The sequence below is a fragment of the Clarias gariepinus genome, chromosome 9 (genome assembly GCF_024256425.1).
Source record: "Clarias gariepinus isolate MV-2021 ecotype Netherlands chromosome 9, CGAR_prim_01v2, whole genome shotgun sequence".
NCBI lineage: Eukaryota > Metazoa > Chordata > Actinopteri > Siluriformes > Clariidae > Clarias > Clarias gariepinus.
Genome location: NC_071108.1, coordinates 28,754,694 through 28,766,775, shown reverse-complemented (window position 1 = coordinate 28,766,775; position 12,082 = coordinate 28,754,694). Strand labels below are relative to the sequence as shown.

The 12,082-nt window shown below is 36.3% G+C and overlaps 1 protein-coding gene and 1 non-coding gene across 2 annotated transcripts; both read left to right on the top strand.

The window, feature by feature from the left end:
- The first annotated feature begins 3,367 nt into the window (after positions 1 to 3,367).
- Positions 3,368 to 11,786, top strand: ren (renin). Its single transcript, XM_053504326.1, has 9 exons — positions 3,368 to 3,423; positions 4,921 to 5,074; positions 6,188 to 6,311; positions 7,134 to 7,252; positions 7,914 to 8,110; positions 8,283 to 8,405; positions 9,520 to 9,664; positions 11,003 to 11,101; positions 11,582 to 11,786. The coding sequence occupies exons 1-9, from the start codon at positions 3,368 to 3,370 to the stop codon at positions 11,741 to 11,743; spliced, it is 1,179 nt and encodes a 392-aa protein (XP_053360301.1). The 3' UTR covers positions 11,744 to 11,786.
- trnah-gug (transfer RNA histidin (anticodon GUG)) lies at positions 6,338 to 6,409 on the top strand. Its single transcript has one exon. It is a non-coding gene; the product is annotated as a tRNA-His (tRNA).
- Positions 11,787 to 12,082: the final 296 nt, after the last annotated feature.

Genomic DNA, 12,082 nt, shown 5'->3' with positions numbered 1-12,082 from the left:
AGAAAGAAAGAAAGAAAGAAAAGAAAAGAAAGGAAAATAGGGCTAGATGAAAACGTTTCAGTAATTCAGATCATAAATTTTGTAGATCTCACCACCATGTGGTCACTTAAAGTAAGTGCACTCAGCCTGCTCACCATCTTCCCAAAAACGTTCCCATCAGCTGAAAGCTTTACGCATGGAGCCACTGTAGAAAAAAAACAAGGGCCACATAAAGCAAAGCCGCCAAATTAAACAGAGAATATAAATTTTTATGACATCAGAAGTCATATGTGGAGTTCCCAGGCCCATTAAAGCCAGGAAAACAGTGAGCAGGAAGATGAAGAGAGATCAAGACCTCCCTCTGGTGTGGGAAACTCAGTGTCAGGCATCCACACAACCTCCCAAGTTTAAAGGTCAGAGGTCACATGGAACTGCCTGCCGTCATGGTTAGGTCAAAAGCGTCAGTGCACTGCAGTGATGCAACCAAAATATAAAGAATTCATGTCATTCCAGGAGGCTCCAATAACATGTGGTGACACAGTCTCAGCAATTTACGTAATATCGTAAGCAAATAGGATAGTCTCGGTGAAGTCACAGAATAGTGAAACTTTATCTGAATTATTTTGCTGGCCACTATCAAGGCCTGGGAATGAATTAAGCAGTAACCTTTAATCTGAGACTGACGTTAGCAGTGCGATCTGATTCCACTACAGGGATGCTGATGGGAATAATTATGCTCCCATCTAACATGCTAGTCTAGGTAATCTTTTAGCAGATCAAATCCAGATCAAACCAGTTTATATGAGCATATGAAAATCCCATAACCCCTATTTACAGAGAATTTACACAAAACACAAAAAATGAAAGAAACTTAATAAACCAATTAAAGACTACTAGTGTAAAGAACAAAGTCTTGTCTTGCATGATTTGGTCTTTTTACACTGTTGGACTAATATGCTGATAAAGATCCATGTCTTCTGATTATCCTTTACAAATAACTGTATATGAGACATCATTTGTTCATTTGTATTGTCTATGTACTGTCACCTGCTTGTTATACATGCTGAGGATAGAGATATTGCTTTTTTTAATTGTAATTTGTTTAAATGTTACATATTTTCTGTACATCACATTTTTCATAAAAAATTTCACAGTGTTTGAAATTGGTGAATAAGCATGCCGTCAGTGGAATTAAAGTGCATCAGGTTAATCTTCATAAAAAGATTCATCCATTTTTTTTTTTTATCTATACTGCTTATTTTGTGTAGGATTACAGAAAACCTGAGACTATCTGAGGAAACTTAGGGCACAAGGTGGCGTATGCCCTGGATATTGGATGGCATGCCAACTCATAGCAGTGCACAAGCACACACTCTCACACACCTAATCATACACTATGGTCAATTTCGAAACAGCAGTCAGCCTAAATAGAAACCCATCAAGCATGCAAACTCAATGCCTAAAAATTACATACATTTTAGTTCAACCCTGAAGGTGCAAGGCGACACTGGTAACCACTAAACCGCTGCTTGACATAAAATAAGGTGATCCAAACCAAATGTTTGTTAAATTGCTTATTTTTTGTTAAATTATTTAAAACAGTTAAGCTGCATGGCCAGGTTAATAAATTATATGATACTTTCATGAATATAATTAAAATGTGTATAGAAAAAGCATAAACAGTATATATATTTTATTAAGGCCATAGCCATTTCTATTATTACATATCAGTCAGGTGCATTAATTTTGCAACAAAAATAATAATTTTTTTTTTTTTTTTTTTTTACCCTTTTTTCTTTTTTCTATTTGGCCTCTGTATGCTGCTTGACTTTCAGCGTTAATTCAAGGTCTTTGACAAAAGTGTGGCATCACCCATTCAGGAACAGCCCTGTTCACATAAACTCTCCACGTAAGGTCCAAAGAGGCATCTGGACAAGTGAAGGAGGCCGTGATCAGGCTGGGGAAAAAAATCATATAATAAGCGCAGAAGCTTCACAATACGGTAAAAAAAACACTAGCAATGCTCAAGAACAGATAGGCCAGATTAGACTTTGGAATGATCAAAGTAAAATTAGGAGAGTGAGAAAGAAGGGAACTATCCAAAGCACACCACATCATCTGTCAAACATGGTAAAGGCACATGTCTTTAATGCTGCAGATGAAACTGGGTCACTGATGTTTTGTTGATGACCCAACTGCTGATTAAAGTAGCAGAATAAATTTTATGTAAAGCGCAAGGTGTACTCTCTGCTCAGATTCAGGCAAATGCTACTAGACTGATAGGATGCCGCTTCATATTTCAGGTGGATAATGACCCAAAACATCCAATGAAAGCTACCCAAGAGTTTCTCAACGTTAGGAAATTGAATATTTCTTACTGGTCAAGTCATCCACCTGATCTCAACTCAACAAAGCATGCTTTTCACTTAAGGAAACTTCACTAAAACAAACAACTTAGGGCAGAAAGATTTAAAAACAAGCTGCATCCAAAAGCACCTTGAGGGAGGAAACTCAGCATTTGGTCAGGTCCATGGGCTCCAGACTTCAGACGGTCATTGACTGCAAAGCATTTACATCCAAGTATGAACAACAATCCTTATGTTTGTAATTATATTTATTCTTTTATTTATAAGCCCCTCCCACAAATAGGCATGTGTGTGTGTGTGTGTAAAAATTGCTGTAATTCCTGAATGGTTGCTGCCACACTATTGTAAACCCCCTTGAATCAAAGCTCTTGAGAAATTGAATTTAAATTTAATTTGGTAGTGTAGAGCATTTAATGGTGGTGCACTACATTTCATTGGCTCTGTACATGTACCTTGCACAATGACAATAAAATTGACTTTAATCTTTCTACAAAGAACAAATGCCAAAAAAACTTATCTTTATTCCAACATTTATGGACCTGGCTGTTTGTCACCTGAGGTTATAGACCTATAACCATAAGCTTTGAATGAACTCAATAATTAATAGGGCAGTTTCATTTATAATGTCTCCAACAATTAAAGTTTCCAACAACTAGTGTAAACTTTACGATAGTCACAGAGATTCCTCAATTGTGTTTGATTACACTATACTCAATATTTTCCAAAGAGAGTTTCTATGACCTGAATGTTGTATTATAATATTGTGCAGTTGAGGAATATCTGGCCTGAACTGGTTTACAGAAATTTGCACAACATACTGAAGGGCAATAGGTCACTCATCGAGGGAGCACTTAATCAGGATGGAAAGAGAGAGAGAGAGACAGATGAAGATAAAGAGATAAATAGAGAGGAATTGCAGGAAGAAGTTAGTGTAACCATTAAGGAAAGACAGTTTTTTAGTTAAACGGTGTAAACTACGGAAGTCATCAGGTTCTCATCAGTTTTAAACTACATCTGAAGCAATGAAAGTGTGGGCAGCTCTGTTGTTGCTGTGTGTGGCTGCGAAGGCATTACGAAGGTATGTTTATACAATTTTTTATTAAATAATAGGTGATTATTTCTGTTTAAGGGATGTGAAATGTGGCTGGATGCTGTGTGATCTTTTTAGTTCATTGCTGAGCTTTCATCGCTATAACATCTTAACAACTATTAGCATGATGGATGCTCACATATTTGTACTAGCATGGACATATTAGTTTTTTTTTTCTGTTGCTATTTCTCCAAGGTGCTGGATAAGATGACAAATGGATAATGGCATCTGCTAAATGCTGTAAATATAAATGTGATATAAAAATCTAAACCAATCACTAAAGGATTGAAGTGCAATACAACAAATCCTAATACTAAAACTAAATACTACTATAATTCTGAAATGTATTCATGGGGTAAAGGGATTTATGGGGTTCTTGGGCAGATCTAAAATGAATGAATTACCCTATTTCCTAAACTAATGTTTAATTTCTACAATCTATTATATTTAATGTTTTATGATATAATTAAATGCATTTGTGCCAGGCAAATATCATATATCATATGTGCAGATGGGTTAATGACAAGGATAAGTAATTTTTTTTCATTCTGGTTCTGTACAGAAAACGATGTGAAGTGTAGTTAATTTTCAGCATCTTTATTCTGTTTCGATCATAAGCTCACTTTCCTTCTGTTAAAAGGAAAATAATGAACAAACGTGATTAATTTTCAGTAACGGCACATCCCATCACTTTTATACATTAGAATGAGGTAATGAAGAATGACATCATACTTTTTGTGTTTTTAATACATACAGTATATAGGGGTCAGGATTGTGTCATAAAGAGTGACATATCGTTTTTCCAGCACAGCTTAGACAATATAAAAAAATGAATTTTGTTCCAATTTAATCTACTACACAAGCATGACTCAGCAAAAAAATTAAATATAAAAAATGGGTCACACAGATAAAGAAATGTGACCATGTGCTTTTATGGGTGTTTTCATTTCTTTTTGTGACCAAAAATAAAAAAGAAGACTAGCGTTTTGTGTGTCCAGCATTTTTGTGACGTTGTTTTCATATTTATGCAAATTTTCTGCAATTTAAAACTAATGATAAATTTAGTTTTACCTGACATATCTGAAAACCTTACTTTTGTATAAGCAGTTATTTTTTTATTTTTTAAATGGTTCATTAACCAATGCTGTGTTGCTGAAACAGATCTGTGCCGCTGGAATTGTAAGGGCTTTTAACAGTAATTTGCCATCAGTCTCTCAGTTTCTCTTGAAGTTAAAAAGACTAAAAAACACAGCTTGTGATGTTAATTTAAACAACAAATCCCTCTGTTCTGTAAGGTGCAGCTTAACCTTTGATCATTACAAAGTGCAAAAATGCTCTTTTTTTTTTTTAATATTGTGAAATTTTCATTAAGGGGAGGTTTATTTATTAATTATGGGGATAAAAACATAGTGTCAGGAATTTGTAACATACAGAATTAAAGCTATAACATTACACCTTTTTATTAACACTTTGTCTACTATTTAGGATCACTCTGAAGAAAATGCCGTCCATTCGAGAGACTCTTAAGGAGACAGGCATCAGACAAGAGGAAGTGTTTGCAGTACTTGCACCAAAGTTGAATGCCAGTCCTTCACTTCATAATGGCACAGCCCCAACACCTCTTACCAACTATCTGGATGTGAGAGCTAAAACTGTCATTTATATCATTTACAGCTGAAACCTAAGAAAAAAAATCTGACACAGAGTGAATAACTCTTCTGAACTTTTCCACATTTGTATTCTTACAGTCTGAAATGATAAATTGGACTTAATTGGGATTATGCAGAAGTATTTAACATACTGAACTTATATTACTGTAGCTTACAGTAGTTTTAAAGTCACTGTAAAAGAAACTCTTTCCACTTCTGATTTCAAACACCTAGAAAAGCTTATGCATAGAAACCAGCATGTTACCGCATCATGTCACTGCAAACACTATGTACCACTCTGGTTATGTAATGCAACACCATGCAGAACTGTAGTGAAGTAGAAAGTACAAATATTTGTTGGATGTAGCCTAGTAAAAGTAAAAAGTATTCACTAATAAAACAACTCAAGTTAAGTACAGGTATATGAAATATGCACTTAAGTAATTATTGTGATCTTATAACGTTTAGTTATAAGTAATTAAGTAATTAGGCCATATTCCACAACATGGGAGAATAAAAAAACAATATTGACAAATAGTTTGTAAATCAAAAATATATAGGCTGTAATTTCATGGGGGTTGAACCTCATTGTTGTGATTTTCTAAATTTTTTTACTGGGAATTTGTTGGATGGAGTTGACCTGTGTGCTTTTACAGTTTTACATGGACACAATATAAATGTTATATTCCTGAAAGGTCCTAGAGTTTATTGGGAGAATGGAAGATTATGTTAGTGAACTTCTAACAAGGGCATCAATGACAGCAGCAGACAAAATATAACTATATGATCAATATTGATGGATTGAGAGAATAAAGCCATATTGAGACAGAGGCAAAAATGTTGACCTGAGAACACAATCCCTACAGTAAAGCATGGAGACGGTAGTATCGCAACTTAATTTACAATATCAATGTATCAGATTTTGATTAAAAAAAAAATCTAAGCCATTTACTCTTTTACATAAATAGAAATCTAATTAAATTTTAAATATGAGTTGTGAAACATCATCAAAATATTCAAATATCACATCTGGATCCCTGAAAATCTTACAGATCGTCTGTAATATTCTCCCACTCTCTCTGTCTCATCTTCTGTCTCTGCAGACTCAGTACTTTGGGGAGATTAGTATTGGTACACCAGCACAGATGTTCAACGTCGTGTTTGATACCGGGTCTGCCAATCTTTGGGTTCCTTCCCAGAGCTGTTCTCCACTATATACAGCATGCTGTGAGTACTTCAGCTCCTGCTGGCAAGCCGTGATCGTATAGTGGTTAGTACTCTGCGTTGTGGCCGCAGCAACCCCGGTTCGAATCCGGGTCACGGCAGGAGTTTTAGTCAGTCGCACCTCTGTGTGTTGAGGCTCTGAATTATTGATCAGAAAGTCGGCGGTTTAAGCCCCAGCTCCTACTGGCTGTGTTCCTTGCGTTACCCTGGTAACATAAGTACCTTGCATTATGGAAATTAAATATTGAATATTTATTAAGCCAAAACCTAATATCATTAAAAACCCTATACCATTGAAATGTTTATAACTCATAAATAAATTATTAATTTACATTATGTCCAGAGAAATTATTATTGTTTTTTTTAAGATTAATAGCCTACTTTATATAATAGTAAGGATTTATTAATTAAATAATTGATATTACATTGTCCTTGATAATAAAGATAATAGATATAGCATTTTTCGAGCTCCATGTCTACTTCTGGGACAGTTAAGTGAAACCACACTTAACATGCCTGAATACCCTGGACAATACTTTACAGGGAACTAAAATCTGACTGGAACGCAGCCTCTATTGGCACTGGCACTGAATGACCACTGAATGATATAATGACCGACCCAGCACTCTGACCTCAGCCTCCTAACAAAGCTGTGATATGTGAAAAAAAAAAAGATTCACTGTTCAAGTAATGAACTGTATATGTGACTAATAAAGTCTTGGCTTAATTATCACGCACACCCATATACACACACGTGAATGCATGCTCCATTTAAGGTTCTGCCTGTCTTTAACTTTCTTTTTATCACTCTTGTTTTTCAACCAGTTACTCATAACAGATATGATTCATCTAAATCTCATACGTATATTGAAAACGGGACAGGATTCTCCATCCAGTATGCTTCTGGAAATGTGCGGGGATTTCTGAGTGAGGATATAGTTGTGGTAAGAATGAAAGGGCAACATTACAAACATTGCACGTGTTCATAACTTTCCTTTACTAATCTCTCAAATCTCTGATTGGTCAGATTTTGAAAAAATATTCTTCATTTTCTATTTAGTTGTAAAATATTAAATTGATATGTTATAATTGTTTATTTTATGATGATGATGTTTGTTTTCTGTAAGGCGATGTTAATGCAACATTTATGGAAGGAGTCTCCAGTGTTAGTGAGTTGGAACAGTCCAGACTGATTAAAAAGTTATAACTTTGTGTCTTATACCTATAAGGATTTGTTTTTTGCAATGTCTCATGAAAGTTACAAGCTGCATCTTAATAGCAAAGCAAGGCTGGTGAGAATTGTTTAAAGATAGTTTAAAGCTTTTATAATGTAGCTGATAAAAGGAACTAATTTGCTGCAGGGTCATTCCATAATATTAAATAAAAGCATAAATGGGTAAATGCAATGCAATGCCAGAAGAGGAATAAAATACTTTAAAACATGTCATAATATGATAATAATCAACTTCATCAATGCAGTAACAACGAGATTTGCACTGGGCTGCATCATACAACCTTGTTCTTGATTATTTTTCTATAACAGCAAACATATGGTGTTTTATTTATACTATGAAATGATTTGACCGGTGACCTTGCCATCCATAGGTGAGTGGGATTCCAGTGGTGCAGGTATTTGCAGAGGCCACAGCTCTCCCAGCTATCCCGTTCATCTTTGCAAAGTTTGATGGTGTGCTGGGAATGGGCTACCCAGGTGCAGCTATCGGTGGCATCACACCAGTGTTTGATCAGATTATGTCCCAGGGTGTGCTGAAAGAGGACATTTTCTCTGTGTATTACAGCAGGTGAGCAGTACAAAGCAGGTTTATGCCCCCAAAGTTTTTTTTTCCTGTTAAGCCCAGGAAATACCTCTATCTTGATCTAAAGTCAAGGTAAAAAAAAATCTGTCCTGTATATTGTCTTAGCTTAACATGTTCATTGTGTAAACAAAAAGCATTTATACATTTTTTGGATCAGAGACCCAGAACGCAACCCGGGAGGAGAACTTGTGTTCGGCGGCATTGATCCGAATTACTATACGGGAGCCTTCCACTACGTCAGCACCAAGGGCGAGGGGAAGTGGGAGGTCATTATGAAGGCGTGAGTATTTCAGCAATACTATTGAGTCCCTTTATAATCTGTTCTTAGAAAGCACTGATGGCATTTATAACATTAAATTAACTACAAATATATTTCAGTTTACCCAAAGAGTTGAGCTCAGCTAAAAATGAACAAGACAATAAGTAAGGAAATACAGCAACACTTAATTTATTTTAATACTTTATACATTTTCTTGTATGATTCTGGAGGAAAAACAACGAAAATAGTTAATAATAGTTAAAAAATCACATCAGTACAATAAATAGACCCTTATGTTACTGGGATAGTACCCTAAACACCATGGAATAATAATTATTTCTGATGAGTCTGGGATGCTCAAATATTGAGAGACATTTCTACAACTCCATTTGAACATCTCACTCACACTCACTTTCACTTATCTTCTATACCGCTTTATCCTGTATTCAGGGTCACAGGGACCTGGAACTTATCCCAGAAGACTTAGGGCTCGAGGCAGGGTACACCCTGGACACTTATTCACACACTACGGGCAATTTGGAAACGCCAAATAGCCTAACCTGCATGTCTTTAGACTATAGGAGGAAACCTACCAAGCACGGGGAGAACATGCAAACTCCATGCACACAGAGACGTGAATTGAACCCAGAGCCTGGAGGTGCAAGGCAACCATGCTAACTACTACGCCACCGTGCCGCCCATTTAAAAAATCTAAAGGATATAATTTTTTAAAATATCTAATTAACTTACAATCATATAAAATGTATTAATATCCTGTCTCATAAGTTATTATTTTTTTTGCCACCTGCAATTTCTAACCCATGCATAACACCCTCCATGTACAAATTATATTACTATGTATTTAATAAATGGGGCATAGCAGTATTTCTACTCTTTTTTTAACATGGAAAACAATATATATAGGATAAGGAGGAGTGTTAAAAATCAAACCGAGGCTTGTGATGAATTTTTTTTATGAATGATGGTATGATCAGTTTTTCTGCACAGTTAAAAGTCCCGAACACTCCTCATATATGTATACTTTATACTATATTATGTAAAGACATTTACTTAAACAAGCAAAACGGAAGTTTTCTCCTTTTTTACTACTAATGTTAAACTGTCTTCCTTACAGTGTATCCGTAGGTGAAGAGACATTGTTTTGTACAGAAGGCTGTAAGACCATGATTGACACGGGCTCCTCCTACATCACTGGCCCCGCCTCTTCCATCTCAATTCTGATGAAGACGATCGGTGCCGTGGAGCTGGCAGAGGGAGGAGTGAGTTCTGTCCATGTCATGAAACTATCCTTGAACTGTATCTAGCTTTTCTACACGAAGCCTGACACACAGATGGCCCTTTGCAGCACAAAAGCAGAATACTGTTAATATTGGCAGCGAGGTTGCTGTGTGTGTAACTGTTTGTGTTGTTTGTATATTCGACCAATCTATAGTCAAACCTGTTTAATAATTAGCTTGAGTGTTCACTACATGGCTGGATCATTTGGGAAGTAGCTATCAGAATAAGAGTAGTCTACCTTAGATGTGTCGTGTAGTTGGCTATAGTTAGTTCCAGAACAGCTTCATCTTTATCTGCTTGAGCATGTTTTGGAAAGAGAATTCTTTCAGGGTAAATTGTGTTTCTGAAGCTTGCGGTAAGAATAAGAGGTAAGACGTATCTGACTGCTTGCAACTTATTAGTAAGCAACAAGATTAAACGTCAGGAAGATATGAAAGTACTACAAAAGCCTTGTTAAATTCTTTCTAGACATTTTTTTGTGATGCTATGACATAATTTGGCTGGACAGACAGACAGACAGACAGACAGACAGACAGACAAATTCTTCTGAGGCTGGTTTTGTGTCCTCCAGTATATGAAACATAAACATATCATTGAAAAAGCGAGTACTGACCAATGTACACACCAAGCCATTCTTTCCTTTATATAGATTGTCTCTTTCCAGCTCTGTGGCTTTATTCTTCAAGCCAACTTTCCCTAGACATTGTTACAAAATATGGATTACATAAAATAATAGCTGCAGCTCTGAGAACAAATGATGAATATTTGAATTTTTGTAAAAGCTCTCCATTGTTTAATTGGCCCATTATGTTGCACAGACTGTGGTAAAGATCAAATATGACATAAGGCTATTGAATATGTCAAAAGTACATGTCTCCAGGGGTTCCTTGAAAACATTGAATTGGTGTCAGCTAGTTAAAACTGGTAAGATAACCAATGAGAGGTCTCTATTAATTTATGATCCATTAAGCTATTTTTTTACATTTAGCCTTAAAAAAATTTAAGCCATTTTTAGAACCATGCCACCTGATTTCCACATGCTTAAAAGTAATTGGACAACTGACTAATAGGGAGTTTTATGGCCAGAAGTCACCTGTTTCCTCGTTATTTAATGAAGAGATCATTGGAGTTGTTTTGGAGTTTGCAAGCTGTTCATGAAAACGCTTAATATGTCATGAAGGTTTTTTTTTTTATCAGCCTAGTTTTAACCAGTGTATTAAACTTAAACATGTTCTGTTAAAAATGAAGTTTAAAAGTAAGATGCTATGTAGACAGATTTTGTGTAAAGCTTGTCCTGGTCTCTGTCTTTCTCTGTTTAGTATACCGTGAACTGTAATCTGGTGATGTCCTTACCCAGTGTGACCTTTCACCTTGGTGATCAGGAGTATCCTCTGACACAGGAAGACTATGTTCTCTGGGTAAGCTGGCCTTAATCACAGAGGAAAATACGGATGACATGTTTCCATTGCAGGGCACACACATACACACACTATAAGCAATTTGGAAACGGCAAGTAGCATAATGTGCATGTCTTTGGACTGTGGGAGGAAAGCAACTAGGATGGGGAGCATGAGAAGAACATGCAAACTCCATGCACACAGAGGTGGGAATCAACCCTGGCCGGGAATCAAACCTGGAATCTGGAGGTGCTTTTGCTAAGCACTAAGCTACCGTATGGCAGGACAAGGGAGTACAAGATATTATTAGACACTGAATTGAAAGATGATTAAATGTTGACTCTGCTTTTATATGTAAAGAAACTCCAGTTTCATTATCTTTGTTTACCCACACTCACTAGTGGAATAGATTACCTAAGTGGAATGCTACTGTTAATATTTTGATATGTCCATTATCTACTTCCTTTCTCGACTCTCTTCCCTTTCGTTTACCATCTACAGCAATCACAGTTTGGGGAGGACATCTGCACTGTGACATTCAGAGAGCTAGACCTTCCACCTCCTGCTGGTCCTGTCTGGATCCTGGGGGCTAAATTCATTGCACGATATTACACAGTGTTTGATCGAAAACACAACCGCATTGGCTTTGCACAAGCAGTGTGATGTTCTCCAGGGTCTTCCAGAGCCATACCACACCACACCTCACCAAACCACACTCCACCATACAACACTTCAATATATCCCACCCTATCACTATATTACACCACACCATACCATACCATACCACACCATACCATACCATACCACAACACACACCAACATGCCATATTATACCATATCTCACCATATCATACCACACCATACCAGAACATACCACAGTCCACCATATAACACTATGCCACACCACACACCATACAACAATTCAGTATATCACACCATATCACACGTCACTATACTAAACCACACCATATAAAACTACACTTCACCATATGACACCATACC

Bases quoted from the DNA above. Each gene is read 5' to 3' on its own strand.
- ren (XM_053504326.1), top strand. From the start codon at position 3,368: ATGAAAGTGTGGGCAGCTCTGTTGTTGCTGTGTGTGGCTGCGAAGGCA. The intron at 5,075-6,187 runs GTGAGAGCTAAA...CTGTCTCTGCAG, and splicing joins CTCTTACCAACTATCTGGAT to ACTCAGTACTTTGGGGAGAT. The intron at 8,406-9,519 runs GTGAGTATTTCA...TCTTCCTTACAG, and splicing joins TGGGAGGTCATTATGAAGGC to TGTATCCGTAGGTGAAGAGA.